Source organism: Entelurus aequoreus, linkage group LG14, assembly GCF_033978785.1.
Source record: "Entelurus aequoreus isolate RoL-2023_Sb linkage group LG14, RoL_Eaeq_v1.1, whole genome shotgun sequence".
NCBI lineage: Eukaryota > Metazoa > Chordata > Actinopteri > Syngnathiformes > Syngnathidae > Entelurus > Entelurus aequoreus.
This window is the reverse complement of record NC_084744.1, coordinates 9,208,722-9,225,091: the sequence shown is the minus strand read 5'-3', so window position 1 is coordinate 9,225,091 and position 16,370 is coordinate 9,208,722. Positions and strand designations below refer to the sequence as shown.

Genomic DNA, 16,370 nt, shown 5'->3' with positions numbered 1-16,370 from the left:
TTTTTTAAACAGATACTGATAATTTCCGATATTACATTTTAAAGCATTTATCGGCCGATAATATCAGCAGTCCGATATCGGACATCTCTAAGGCGAACCATCCATGCCTGTTTTTCTCCTTCTACATGTACAGACGCTTGTGGAAATCACACATGAATACCTTAAGAGAGGGAAACGCGCAATTGCAGCTATTTGGGATACGCCACATCTAGTAGTCAGGTCGGGTTAATACCGCCACGGGTAAGATGTACCCCCGTGCTACCTGCCGCATTCGGGCAGATGGGGCTCGTAAGCCTTGGATGGCAACCTGTCTAGGAGAAGGTCACTCTGAACTAAAACCGGGACTGCGAGGAGTTGCGCCCCACAGTTCGCTATTAGCATAGTAAAGCCAACCATGGAGTACAAAGTCATCCCAAATCCTATACTTCCAGCGGCGGGAGTCCGCAGGAACATCGCAGCGGATGGTGGTGCTGGTCCTCCTCCTGGAGGACACCATGACGACAGGACCTCAAACCCTGGGATTGTCCCAGGGAGGGTCCTGTCCGAACACAGCACCACGTCCAATGCACTCATGCGCTGTCGGAGACCATTTGTTATGGGAACCTTCAACGCATGCACAGCGAGAGAAGAAGCGAGATTGATAGAGCTTGCACACTGTGCAGAGGAACGGGGAGTGGAGATCCTGGGGGTCCAAGAACACAGGAGAGTGCACACTGATGACCCCATCCTGTACTGCAGAGTGGAGAGATGCACGTTCATTTCTGCATCTGCGTGGAGGAACGAGGCCCAGGCCGCAACAGGCGGTGTAGGGTTAATGCTGGGCCCACGGGCGCGTAAGGCTCTCCGTCGGGTTTACCACCACACCGACAGGATTCTGAGCGCAGAGTTCTCGGGCAACCCAGTAACAACAGTCATAGTCGTGTACTCACCCACCAACGTGGCACCATCTGACGTGGTGGAGAAGTTCTTTGAGGACCTTGTAAGAGCGGTCCGTGGCGTCCCAGCGCACAACTTCCTGGCAATCCTTGGGGACTTCAATGCAAGGCTTGGACCAGAGGACGCACCCTTCCCTTACCACGACTCTACCAACCGCAACGGCACCTACCTCACTGCCTTCCTCATGGAACACGAGCTACTGGCGGCGAATACCATCTTCCGGAAGAGAACAGGAAAGAGGTGGACCTTCCGAGACCGAGCCTCAGGAACACTACGGCAGCTAGATTACATCCTAGTGAGGAAGAAATGGAGGAACTCCATCCTGAATGCTGAGCCATACAGCACTTTTAGTTCTGTGGGCTCAGACCACCGTGTGGTCTCAATGAGAGTTTGCCTGAGCCTCAGGGTCCCCAAACCAAGTCCCAAGATCCGGTATAACTGGAAAGCTTTCTCAAGTGACCCTGGCCTTCAAACCAGATACGCAGAGGAGATGAGGAGACGATTCCAGCAGCTGGACAGGGGAGCGGAGGCCAGTGGAGAATACAGGAGATTCGTCACTGCGAATGAGGAGGCGACCAGGCTGTACGTGCCCATGATGGAGAGAGTCAGTACCTCCAGACGATCCAAACACCCAGAGGTCGTAGCAGCACGAGGGATGGTGGAGGAAGCCCGCCTCAACTTTGAGCGGGAACCAACTGTGGAGAGGCGTGGCGAGCTGAATGAAGCCAAACAGTTTCTTTTCAAATGCTATGATACCATCAAAGGGGAAGAACTGATGGAGAGAGTGCGGAGGGTGCAGGCGGCGCAAGGTGAACAACAGTATGGGGAGGCCTGGAGGGTCATCAATGAGATGACGGGGCGGAAGAGGACCAAGGAGGGACAGGTGGAGGGACACAGCCCGGAGGAGAGGGTGACAACCTGGTCCAGTCACTTCAAAAGGCTGCTGGGAGAAACAGCAGACGCAGCTGAGGAAGAAGAAATACCATCAGTCCTCCCAAACCTGAACATCAACGATGGTCCCTTCACACTCGGAGAGCTCGCCAGGGCAAAAGCCACAGTAAGAGTGGGAAAAAGCGCTGGCCCGGACGGCATACCCCCAGAGGTCGTGAAGAACTGTGATCTTGATGACATCATTCTAGAGTTCTGCAACCTTGCTCTGCTGCACAATCGGCTGCCTGATATGTGGTCTCTATCAAACATCGTACCAGTGCCCAAATCCGGAGACCTCTCGAAGCCAGACAACTACCGAGGCATCAGCCTGACCTGTATCACTGCGAAAGTCTACAACCGCATGATCCTAAACAGGGTCCGGCATGCAATCGACCCTCACCTGAGAGTAAATCAGAACGGCTTTCGAGAAGGACGAACAACTACAGCCCAGATCTTGGCACTTAGGAGATTGATTGAGGAGGTGAGGAAGGACAACCTGACTGCAGTCCTATGCTTCATAGACTTCAAAAAGGCATTTGACTCGATACATCGAGGCACGATGGTGAAGATCTTGAAGGCATACAGTATTCCTCCGAACCTACTCCGAGCAATAGAGTCCATGTACGCAGGAACAAGGGCCAGGGTGGTGACCCCAGATGGCAACAGCGAGGAGTTTGACATCCTGGCTGGAGTTATACAAGGGGATACACTAGCCCCCTTCCTCTTCATCATAGTCCTTGATCATGCGCTCAGGAAGGCAATAAATGGGCGAGAGCAGGAACTTGGCTTCACACTGACACCAAGGAAGTCGAGTCGACAACCGGCAGTGGTCCTGACAGACCTTGACTATGCGGATGACATCAGTCTGCTCTCCAACAACGTGGAACAAGCACAAGAACTCCTACACAGGGTAGAGCTAGAGTGCGCCAAGGTTGGCCTTAGGCTAAATGCCAAGAAAACTGAGGTCATGACCTACAATGTTCCACCAGAACATCAACCTCTGATAACAGCAGGAGGCACTGTGCTGAAAGAAGTTGAGGACTTCAAATACCTGGGCGGATGGGTCAACTCAACTGAGCAGGATTTAAAAGTGAGGAAGGCACTTGCATGGAGGGCCCTGAACGGCATGACCAGTGTATGGAGCTCCAACCTCCCCCGCCAAATCAAACTCAGCTTCTTCTACGCGACAGTTGAGTCCGTTCTCCTCTATGGCAGCGAATGCTGGACCCTGAAGCCAACCCTGGAGAGGTCTCTGGATGGTTGCTACACCAGGATGCTGCGTGCAGTGCATAACATCAACAAGAGTGCGCACATAACCAACAGAGTCCTCTACAGGGGAATACCAAGGGTGAGCGAGAAGATTGCTGTAAGGAGAATGAGACTAGCAGGGCACTGCCAAAGGCATCAGGAGCTGCCAGCCAGCAAATTGGTACTGTGGGAACCAACACATGGGCATCGGTCAAGAGGACGTCCCACACTAACATACGTGGATGTACTCAAGAAGGATGCAGGAGCTCAGAGTACCAAGGAACTGGCCAAATGTATGGAGAATCGGGATGACTGGAAGCAACGATGGAAGGCTCGTCTGAGGACGACCTAGAGAGACATCTCGGACGGTCGAGCGACGGTTTTGGATAAGGCCTGGAGAACGGCAGCCTGGTGGGATGCGTTTGTCAACGAGTGTGTTGTGCCAGAGGAACGGCAAGAGAGCTTTCGAATGTCTAGGTCAGCTGTGATTCTACTTGCCGAAAAACTGTCCATTTGTCGAAAGAGAGACAGCGAGAATGCGGGCTCCCCCGGATGTGATAAAAAAAGGTAGCGTGTGATTTGTATTACCTGGCCGAAGAGGGAAGACTACAGAAAACAGCGAATGCTTTTGGACTGGCAAAGCAGACTGTCAGTTATTGTCCGCCATGTATGTCGAGCAAGTATTCAACGTCTCGGTCCAGAGTATATAAAGTCACCAAAAAAGAATGGACAATGAAGGCAAAAGAGTGAGTGTCCTGACCAGATATCTAGATCCCCGAATTGATTGTTGTAAAATGTTCTTTATCACATTGTTTACTTTCACATGTCCATTAAAAATGTGATTAATTTATGATGGCTCAGGTGTGATTCACTACAATAGGGCCCCATAGCACACTGGATTCCAGCCAGGACTGGGCGATATATCGATATACTCAATATATCGCGGGTTTGTCTCTGTGCGATATAGAAAAATGACTATATCGTGATATTCGAGTATACGTTCTCACGCAGTTGCTTTTAGCTGCGGGCATTACACTACAGGCTTTTCTTCACTCTTTCTTGTCTCTCCTTCTCACAGAGACATAAAACAAGCGCACCTTCTTACATACGTGACGTGTGCAACGTCACACGCTCCCGCGGAGCAGACAGCTAGCGACATGGTAACGTTAGCTGTGATGCTAATGGTGCGGTAACAAATGAAGGAAGAATTAATTCCCCAAAAAAACAGCACTGGGTCCATCGTCTGGCGGTGGTTTGGCTAGATTATAAATCATGCCTCTCACCTGGATAGTAGAAGGTTGTGAACATAAACCCACAAGTTGGTCAACTTTGACATCCAACTTAGACCCCGAGATGGCGAGAAAGACACGAAAAGACGTTAGTTTTGCGAAAACTTTTTTTTTGTATCTTAATTGTTCATGAAAAAGGGAAGATATAAACATCCCATCAGTCTTTATCCCAGTGAGAGCAGACATTGCACAGTAAATGATTGTTTTATTACATTTGTATATCTTTTTTAGCATTTAGCAATACTGCTACATGATGCTTAGTGTTTGACTAAAGCTGCATCTGTTTAGCACACAGCTTCTAAAACTTGTAGATCATCCTCATTTTCAGGCTCAAAATTAGACGTTTCTGGATCATCATTTGTCCCAAAGTAGTCTTTGTTGTCTCTCATCAAGTCTGCCATGATTAGTAGTCTTGTTGTTGTTGAAGGTAAAGTGAACTTTGTAAAATTAATACGCTGCCGAATGTATAAAATTATCAAAATATGTAAATATTACATGTCATTATGAATGTTACTTGATACTACGCATTTCGTTTCTGGATCATCATTTGTCCCAAAGTAGTCTTTGTTGTCTCTCATCAAGTCTGCCATGATTAGTAGTCTTGTTGTTGTTGAAGGTAAAGTGAACTTTGTAAAATTAATACGCTGCCGAATGCATAAAATTATCAAAACATGTAAATCTTACATGTCATTATGAATGTTACTTGATACTACGCATTTCGTTTCTGGATCATCATTTGTCCCAAAGTAGTCTTTGTTGTCTCTCATCAAGTCTGCCATGATTAGTAGTCTTGTTGAAGGGAAAGTGAACTTTGTAGAATTAATACGCCGCCGTATGCTTAAAATGATCACAATATGTAAATATTACATGTCATTATGAATGTTACTAGATACTACATATTTCGTTTCTGGATCATCATTTGTCCCAAAGTAGTCTTTGTTGCCTCTCATCAAGTCTGCCATGATTAGTAGTCTTGTTGTTGTTGAAGGGAAAGTGAACTTTGTAAAATTAATACGCTGCCGTATGCTTAAAAAATTATCAAAATATGTAAATATTACATGTCATTATGATTGTTAGTAGATACTACGTATTTCGTTTCTGGATCATCATTTGTCCCAAAGTAGTCTTTGTTGTCTCTCATCAAGTCTGCCATTATTAGTAGTCTTGTTGTTGTTGAAGGGAAAGTGAACTTTGTAAAATTAATACGCCGCCGAATGCTTAAAATGATCACAATATGTAAATATTACATGTCATTATGAATGTTACTAGATACTACATATTTCGTTTCTGGATCATCATTTGTCCCAAAGTAGTCTTTGTTGCCTCTCAAATCTGCCATGATTAGTAGTCTTGTTGAAGGGAAAGTGAACTTTGTAGAATTAATACGCCGCCGTATGCTTAAAATGATCACAATATGTAAATATTACATGTCATTATGAATGTTACTAGATACTACATATTTCGTTTCTGGATCATCATTTGTCCCAAAGTAGTCTTTGTTGCCTCTCATCAAGTCTGCCATGATTAGTAGTCTTGTTGTTGTTGAAGGGAAAGTGAACTTTGTATAATTAATACGCTGCCCTCTGCTTAAAATGATCAAAATATGTAAATATTACATGTCATTATGAATGTTACTAGATACTACGTATATCGTTTCTGGAACATCATTTGTCCCAAAGTAGTCTTTGTTGTCTCTCATCAAGTCTGCCATGATTAGTAGTCTTGTTGTTGTTGAAGGGAAAGTGAACTTTGTATAATTAATACGCCGCCGTATGCTTAAAATGATCACAATATGTAAATATTACATGTCATTATGAATGTTAGTAGATACTATGTATTTCGTTTCTGGATCATCATTTGTCCCAAAGTAGTCTTTGTTGTCTCTCATCAAGTCTGCCATGATTAGTAATGTTGTTGTTGAAGGGAAGGTGAACTTTGTAAAATTAATACGCTGCCGTATGCTTAAAAAATTATAAAAATATGTAAATATTACATGTCATTATGAATGTTACTAGATACTACATATATACTTACAGTGTGTATATAAAACCTTGGAGGTTTTTGGATGTTTTTTTTACAGAGCTAAATAGGCGGAATAGAGCACCTCTATCATCAAGTCTGCCATGATTAGTAATGTTGTTGAAGGGAAAGTGAACGTTGTGATGCTACACCGCTGTATGCTTAAAATGATCAAAATATGTAAATATGACATGTTCTTATGAATGTTACTACATTACATATATACTTACAGTGTGTATGTAAAACCTTGGAGGTTGTTTAGAGCGCTTTATAAATGGAATAGAGCGTCACACATTAGCTGGTGTTTATTTACCATTTAGAATGCATAAAAAAAGAAAAACGTGTATTCTTGTCTTACATAAGGATTGTGAATGATAGACAAATTATCATTTAATGCATACAAATACAGTTGCAGCGCTTCATCATTTAAGTCCAACTTAAAACCTAAAGATTACAAAAGCATCGAGGAAAGGAAAAAGATTGTTTTAGGTTTTGAACGAGAATGATTCACCTTGAAGCTTGTGTGTCGTTGCACCATATGGCTCAGCAAAAGGCAGTTTGTGAGTTCACGGAGCAATCAGCGATTTAATCGATTGAATCAGCTCATTTGCTTGAAGGTTGTAAAAAAACTAAAAAAAATGGAGACTAAGATTATTATATTGAAAGTAAAGCAGCTGGGGAGTGAACCACTCTGCTGCTAAAAGGATGACTTCCTCAAGTATGTGGAAGTCATCCGTATAACATTTTAAAAAGTGGATAGCTGAAACGTCCAGCAGTTCTTAGTGGGAGAGCAGCACCAGGAATCCGAGAATGATATTTAGTGTCACATAAAAATGTTGGATGCATGCTGACCTCCTGCTGGCTGATGTCCAGTACGCGCTCCAGGGTCAGCTCTTCAAAGTAGAGGCGGTCACATTCGTCGAAATCCGTGCTCACCGTCTCGGGGTTGTGGTTGACTACAACCGTCTTCTTGCCCATCTGTCTCAAGGCTCGGATGCTTGAAACCGCACACCAGTCGAACTCGACACTGCTACCTGGTGGCCAGAGTACATCATCCACTTGTTATTCCTGCTGACGCGTACAACGAAGCAAAAAAACTGCACGCTGTAATGCCAGAGTTAGGGGACTGTGAATGCACCCTGCGGTTTCCAGCTCTGCAAATACACACATGCAACATGGACAGAAGCATATGTGGAGGGCGAGCATTTAAGACAGGGATTGGTAAGGCAAAATGTTGATATTGGACAAAAATTTAAAAAACAAATCTGTCTGGAGTCGAAAAAAATTCAAAGTCTTTTATAAGTGTTATAATGAAGGCAACACATGAGGTAAGTGTCTATATTAGCCTACTATCAAAATGACTTTAGAAGTCTTATATAAGTGTTATAATGAAGGCAACACATGATGTAAGAGTCTATATTAGCTATATTAGCCTACTATCAAAATGACTTTAAAAGTCTTATATAAGTGTTATAATGAAGACAACACATGATGTAAGTGTCTATATTAGCTATATTAGCCTACTATCAAAATGACTTTAAAAGTCTTATATAAGTGTTATAATGAAGGCAACACATGAGGTAAGTGTCTATATTAGCCTACTATCAAAATGACTTTAGAAGTCTTATATAAGTGTTATAATGAAGACAACACATGATGTAAGAGTCTATATTAGCTATAATAGCCTACTATCAAAATGACTAAAAATCTTATATAAGTGTTATAATGAAGACAACACATGATGTAAGAGTCTATATTAGCTATATTAGCCTACTATCAACATTACTTTAAAAGTCTTATATAAGAGTTATAATGCTCTTTGCAAGCTGGGTAACGTTTGCTGTGGTCTGTAACAACATGGCACACAAACAACTATCAGAAATGCAGCCAATATTATTACATCAAGATAATGTGTCATGAGACATCCATCCATCCATCCATTTTCTACCGCTTGTCCATTTCGGGGTAGCGGGCGGTGCTGGAGCCTATCTCAGCTGCATTCGGGCGGAAGGCGGGGTACACCCTGGACAAGTCGCCACCTCATCACAGGGCCAACACAGATAGACCGACAACATTCACACTCACATTGACACACTAGGGACCATTTAGTGTTGCCAATCAACCTATCCCCAGGTGCATGTCTTTGACATGCAAATATAAATTAAATACACGGAGGACATAAGTGAAGCCAATTACCGTATTTTTCGGACTATAAGTCGCAGTTTTTTTTTTTCATAGTTTGGCCGGGGGTGCGACTTGTGTGAAATTATTAACACATTACCGTAAAATATCAAATAATATTATTTAGCTCATTCCCGTAAGAGACTAGACGTGTAAGATTTCATGGGATTTAGCGATTAGGAGTGACAGATTGTTTGGTAAACGTATAGCATGTTCTATATGTTATAATTATTTGAATGACTCTTACCATAATATGTTACGTTAACATACCAGGCACGTTCTCAGTTGGTTATTTATGCCTCATATAACGTACACTTATTCAGCCTGTTGTTCACTATTCTTTATTTTAAATTGCCTTTCAAATGTATATTCTTGGTGTTGGCTTTTATCAAATAAATTTCCCCAAAAAATGCGACTCATACTCCAGTGCGACTTATGTTTTTTACCTTCTTTATTATGCATTTTCGGCGGGTGCGCCTTATACTCCGAAAAATACGGTAAACTGAGCCCAAATATAGCTACAAATGAGGCATAATGATGCAATTTGTACATACAGCTAGCCTAAATAGCATGTTAGCATGGATTAGCTTGCAGTCATGCATTGACCAAATACGCCTGATTCACACTCCACACAAGTCAATAACATCGACAAAGCTCACCTTTGTGCATTCACGCACAGCGTAAAAACGTTTGGTGGACAAAATGAGACAAAGAAGGAGTGGCATAAAACACATATCTCTGTGGCAGCGTCGGAGAAAGTTGTACATGTAAACAAACTACGGTGAGTTCAAGGACCGCCAAAATTAGTAGGATAAAACGGCGCTCGCCAAATACTCTCATCAGTGAAGCATGTTTAATATAAACAGTGGAATTTCTAACAATTAGGAAGGATTGTGTTATGTTTGTCCTCATACAGAAACCATATTAAAACAATACATATATACATACATATATATATATATACAGGGGGGCAAAAAAGTATTTAGTCAGCCACCCATTGATTGTCAATGGGTGGCTGACTAAATACTTTTTTGCCCCCCTGTATAATATTATATATACACATATATATATATATATATATATATATATATATATATATATATATATATATATATATATATATATATATATATATATATATATATATAATATTATATAGGGGGGCAAAAAAGTATTTAGTCCCTGTATAATATTATATATACATATATATATATATATACATATATATATATATATATATATATATATATATATATATATATATATATATATATAATATTATATAGGGGGGCAAAAAAGTATTTAGTCCCTGTATAATATTATATATACATATATATATATATATATATATATATATATATATATATATATATATATATATATAATATTATACAGGGGGGCAAAAAAGTATTTAGTCAGCCACCCATTGATTGTCAATGGGTGGCTGACTAAAGTACCTGTATAATATATATATATATATATATATATATATATATATATATATATATATATATATATATATATATATATATATATATATATATATATATATATATATATACATACACACACACACATTGTAGAAAAAGATTTATAACAGAAATGTCAGTGTGGAACTCACCAATGTGATAGGGCCCACAACCAAGAACCATAATTCCGTGGTCTTTAAAGTCCAGGTCGTGCTCCTATTGAATTGGACAAAAAATACATTAGTTAATGCTTTACTTCAAAACACAATGATGTGGATAAAGTGGTACCTTCACTTAGAAGCGAGTGTTTTGACCGACTACTTGTTATGCTTCAAATTACAAGCAAATGTTTAAGTTTCACGCATCGCCGCCATTATTATTATTACAGAAAACTCAGTAAGATCCGCCACCTGGTCTTGCTCGTTAGCATTATTAGCTCATGGCGAGAGACCCACAAATTTGTTTTCCAAGCATGGTAAGGAAGAAAGTGAGTGTGGGACAGTGCTGAGAGGACGAAGTGGATGGTATTTATTGAATTAAAACAGGAAATCATCAAAAACATGACTTAGCGCAGCAATTTGAGCGTATCACTGCTACTCTGCATCATTCTGAATAGAATGGATGTTAAAGTAGTATCTAAACGGTGGACATTTGTCTGTGAAAATATGAAAAAGCTGCTGATGGTGTGTTTAACAAAGAAGCAGCTGGAAGGAGATAGCGTAGAAGTCCACTCTCTAAAGGTAAATGCTGTACATTATCAATACATTACATCATAAAACTAATAAACCGTAATATAGCCGCTCCTTTTTGTCTACGCTTTGAACTCTGCTGCTTATAAAACGGTGCGGCTAATTCGTGGATTTTTCTTCGCTGAAAGCCATTGAGCAAATAGTCAAAAAAAAAAAAAAAAGACACTAAGAAGGCGCGTTTTTGTTTGTGCTGTGACCCCATCTTTTGGACGAGTGCCCTTCTGTTTGGAGCTTTCACCGGGAGGAGAAGTGCCGTTCCGTCTTCCAATCGTCCATAGCGTGTCTACTCCACTGGATTCTTCATTTATCACTCCAAGCAACGTTTGTAAGATTTACAATATAACTAAAACAATTCTTACTTACTAAACTATCCAATGTGTGATATCTGTAGGAGTGCTTTCATGCATATTTGTACGTGCTATCGTAACGTAATGAAGCTAGCGTCTTTAGCGTTAGCTACCATGCAAACACGTTTACGAGTGTCTGTGTTAGTATTATTAACTTACAATAACACTATTTTTGTATTGTTTCACTTTCACAAATTCCTCAGTAAATTCACCAAAACGTCACCGTGGAGTTGAGTCTGTTTAGCTGATTGGAGAGCTAGCTTGTGCAGCTAGTGGGTCCATGACCATGACTTCTGTTTTGTTTGATCAGCCGTTTTACAGACACAATTTGGAAACAATGAAGGTATGTAAATAAACATTTACAGAATATTTATGTGTAAATAACTCATTTCATAACATATATATCTGCGGCTTATAGTCTGGTGCGGCTGATATATGGAAAAATAGTTATTTCTTTTCAAATTTAGTAGGTGTGGCTTATATACCGGTGTGCTCTATAGTCCGAAAAATACGGTAGTTGTTTGCAGTACATTCTATTGTATTGTTTTTATTAGAGATGTCCGATAATGGCTTTTTTGCAGATATACGATATTTCAATATTGTCCAACTCTTAATTACAGATTCCAGTATCAACCGATACCAATATATACAGTCGTGGAATTAACACATTATTATGCCTCATTTTGTTGTGAAGGTTTTCCAAAATAAATCAACTCAAGTTATGGAAAAAAATGCCAAATGGCACTGCCATATTTATTATTGAAGTCACAAAGTGCATTGTTTTTTTTAACATGCCTCAAAACAGCAGCTTGGAATTTGGGACATGCTCTCCCTGAGAGAGCATGAGGAGGTTGAAGTGGGCGGGAGCGGGGTAGCGGGGGTGTATATTGTAGCGTCCCGGAAGAGTTAGTGCTGCAAGGGGTTCTGGGTATTTGTTCTGTTGTGTTTATGTTGTGTTACGGTGCGGATGATCTCCCGAAATGTGTTTGTCATTCTTGTTTGGTGTGGGTTCACAGTGTGGCGCATATTTGTAACAGTGTTAAAGTTTTTTTATACGGCCACCCTCAGTGTGACCTGTATGGCTGTTGACTAAAGTATACCTTGCATTCACTTGTGTGTGTGAAAAGTCCTAGATATGTGATTGGGCCGGCACGCAAAGCCAGTGCCTTCAAGGTTTATTGGCGCTCTGTACTTCTCCCTACATCCGTGTACCACTCCGTACAGCGGCGTTTTAAAAAGTCATACATTTTACTTTTTGAAACTGATACCGATAATTTCCGATATTACATTTTAAAGCATTTATCGGCTGATATCGGCAGTCCGATATCGGACATCTCTAGTTTTTATACAATATTTCTTATCCAAAAGTTAGTTTTTATCTTTAAAACGGCATTGTTACATGTTAAAATTGTTCTGATTTTTTTTTTAAATGGATTTCATTGGAGATACTAGTGTTCCGAGTAAAGAGCTCCGTCATAAAAGTCATTTAGCTTGTAAGTGGAGGTACTACGTGTTAGAATAATTGTATCCTAGTTATCACGAAACTTTGTGTTACATTGAATTCCCGGCGAGAGGACAAAAGCTGTCTTTAATCCTACCAATCAAAAGGCTTGTAAAACTCCACCGTGTAGGATGGGAAGCAACATGAAGCTGTTCTGTTTCTTTCATGTATTGTAATCAACAGAAATATATTGTATTGACCCAAGAACTACAAAGCGAAGAGGAAGCAGGGCCTGATCTCCCTCAAGGCGACCTTTTCTGTGAACTGTTTTACCACCTTTTCTGTGAACTCTTTTACAACCTTTTCTTTGAACTTTTCTGTAACCAAAGGCGATGGCGGTTTACGACCCACGTCCCTTAGAAACAGCTGTTGCCATGTAATCAGGGAAAGTCCAAATAAAAGAGGTGGCGTACAATCTTTCGTCAGAGCATAGTGGAGACTGTGCAAGAGTACAGCCCAGACGTCTCTCCTCAAATTGAGCCAAATTGAATTCTGTCTCTGATTCTTTGTTTCTTGTCCCGTTTAATAGATGTCATCAGTGTTTGAACCTGACACTACGGTTGTTTCTTTAAGTACTTACCAGCCCATGGTAGGTGCAGTACAGGTAGTTGGTTATAGCAGGATACTCTGCTGCCAGTGTATCGATCTGTGAAGTTCATTGTATAAAGAAACATCATTATAAACCAACACAGAATGTTTCATACATTTGTGGATACCAGCATTAGTAAACTATAGCTTTTACTTTCAGAATATTGTAAACATTTTTACACATACAGTCTGTTCACTTGATTCTGAAAGTTTTTGAAAGAATCCAACAGGCGTAAAAAGGAATAGATCAACCTAGCTCTCACTTTCAAGTCCGACTCGACTTGCAAGTATTTTCAAACCGTCCGTCTATTTGTGGGCGTGTGATCAAGTGACCCGCACAAGAATAGCCCAAGTGTTTCTCACCTGCTTGACCCAGGGCCTGACACCATGACTGAGCCTCATCTGTCGAGCTGCTACCTCATTAGTGCCCAAAATCTGACCGAGCTGTCGGTCCGAAAAGCCGTCCCGCTTGGCCTTCAGCAAGAGGTCCTTGGGTACTGGAAGACTAGTTGGGGAAAAAAAGGAAAAATAAACACATTTGTTTTTATATGCAATGTTTTTATTGTTCAACGCTTGGACTTAAACATTGTTCTTTACAACAACAAAGTCCTAGGCAGAACTTGGGACCACAACAATGACTACTTATGTACCTCGATATGCTTAAGATCAAGTATGCCTTGCATTCACTTCTGTGTGCATGCCACAGCCGCACATATAAAGTAACTGGGCCAGCAAATGTTGGACCGGCCGAAAAGAGAATTTCTCGGGAGGGGTACTGAAATTGTATCAAAATTTGGGAGTCTCCCGGGAGGTTTGGCAAGTATGAGAATTAGCTGTGTACCGCGGCACCGCCGCTGTATATAATCGGCGGGCCAGCTCTAGTGTTAATTTGATATCACCTCACGGGCCAAGTGAAATTACACGGCGGGCCATGATTTGAAGGTTCAAACAGAAAAGTTGACAAATAGAGGGGTTGGTAAATCGAGGTTGCACTCTCTTACTTTCAGTCTACTGACTTTAATCATTTTCATTTAAAAACATTTCGTCCCAACGCTAGTCAGGGTTTCCCGCAGCGATTTGTTGTTAAGGCGGCCGCCTTAACAACAAAGAGCCACCGCCTAAACTAAAGTCTTAACAAGCTGCTCTGCTTAGTTCTGCCTCTGCCGAACCATCTGATTGGTTACACGCAGAGCGGTAACAGCCAATCAGCAGTGCGTATTCAGAGTGCATGGAGTCAGTGCTCACGTCACAGGCAAAAAGGAGAGACGGTGGGATGAGCAGAAAGGTGTTTAGCAGGTGAGCATAAGGCAGCGGACTCTCCCCAAATTATAATAAACATCTCCCAGTCAACTACTAGTAACATCACTATTAGCCCGTTGACGTTCTACAAACATAAGCGGCAGCTCAGCTCGCTCGCAGTCCTTGAGGTGAAGGCTAATTAGCTTTTAGCGTAACGTTAGCTCACTGTGCGGTGTGCGTGTGTGTCTGTCTGAGAGAAAGACAAGCATTATTGACCTACAGTTAACAACTAAGTTATTTCACTTAACCTTTTTCAGTGTTGATTGAACTGTGTTTAAGCAGCAAAAAAGGACATTATGTTAAATGAAGAGTTTCAGTCTGATAGTTGATATAATAATGTAAGTGCATCATAAAGCCTACATGAACTCCATGGTGTTCAGGGATGAATAGTCTCTCCTATTGCTATTGTACTATTTTTTCAGCTATAGTTACATTAATGATTAGTAATGTAGCAGCCTAGTTTTAAATGGCAGGGTCCCTGCTATCACATGTTGATAAAAATATAACATTTACATAATAAAAATCAACTACAGGCTTCCCAAATGCTGTAATAAATTAAGCATGAGTTGAACATATGTCAGCATGTGGCCCCAATTTTAACTTTTTTCCAAACTCTTATTGCAAACGCTTACTTACAGCAAGTCATTCATTTGACTTTATAAGCCTCGGGTAACTAGGACTGTTTTGTTTTTACTTTACGGGAAAAATATCGAGACATACCAAAGACTATAAAAATGGGACCCATTACCTCCCTGCTTGGCACTCAGCATCAAGGGTTGGAATTGGGGGTTAAATCACCAAAAATGATTCCCGGGCGCGGCTACGCTGCTGTCCACTGCTCCCCTCACCGCCCAGGGGGTGATCAAGGGGATGGGTCAAATGCAGAGGACAAATTCCACCACACCTAGTGTGTGTGTGTGACAATCATTGGTACTTTAACTTAACTTTAACTTATATATCGCCATTCAGCAAAAAAACAACCAAAAGTTGTAGGCTTCTTCACCACAGTCTGTAGTCTATTGCCCCCCCAGGCTGTGGTGGCAGCGACGAGGTGGAGACGTGATGGCGACAGGCTGAGTTACACCAATCCTTACACCCACCCACCCCCTTCCTCGGTCCCCTCCCCCTGGAGAGCCACCACTATTTAACACATTTTCTGGGGGAAACACTGCTAGTCTTTAAAAGGCACTCGGCTACGGAGCAATGGATAATCATCAAATAGCCTCAGTATCACTATGTAACCGACTTTGTGTAAAAACCACCTGAGCGATGCACATATTTAATGAGCCTGTGGAACTGCGGGGTCAGCAGGCCACTTGAACCTGACTGTGGGGCAGCCATCTGTCAGGAGCCTACTCCAGAGTGTCCATCACAACAGCTCCTACCCCAGGGACTATGGAGACTACACGAGGCAGACACATGGAAGACTGCCCACCAGACAACCATTCATTATTAAACAGCGAGAGTCCGAAGGACGTGGCACGCATCGTGAGGGAGTAAAACCTGATTGGGAGTGCTCAGTGATAACTTCTCATGGAGTGCCACAGCAATCAAGGAAGAGAAAGGGAGGATTTGGAAGAGAAAGGGAGGATTTGAAAACTGTAATTTATTGATGCAGTTTTTGATCTGGGGTGCAGTGTTATTGCATGTTGGGAATTTGTACAGATGTTTAAAGTTGACTTTTAAAAGAACATTTTACAAGTTTGGTATCCAAATCCTCCCACATCTAGATCCCATGAACAGTTGCATCCCTCACCATGGGCTTGAATGTCTAATTGATGTTGGGTTCTTCAGGATTTATTTGAACAACTTGT

General features: G+C 41.5%; 1 protein-coding gene across 1 annotated transcript in view; it reads right to left on the bottom strand.

Moving 5' to 3' along the window:
* Positions 1–16,370, bottom strand: part of cps1 (carbamoyl-phosphate synthase 1, mitochondrial) — a 130,577-nt gene that overhangs the window by 63,343 nt on the left and 50,864 nt on the right. Inside the window, exons 22-25 of the mRNA XM_062068881.1 lie at positions 13,621–13,762; positions 13,250–13,315; positions 10,225–10,288; positions 7,275–7,456 (exon numbers count right to left, since the gene is read on the bottom strand). Of these exons, the coding sequence (XP_061924865.1) occupies positions 7,275–7,456; positions 10,225–10,288; positions 13,250–13,315; positions 13,621–13,762 (454 nt within the window). The remainder of the gene's footprint in view (positions 1–7,274; positions 7,457–10,224; positions 10,289–13,249; positions 13,316–13,620; positions 13,763–16,370) is intronic.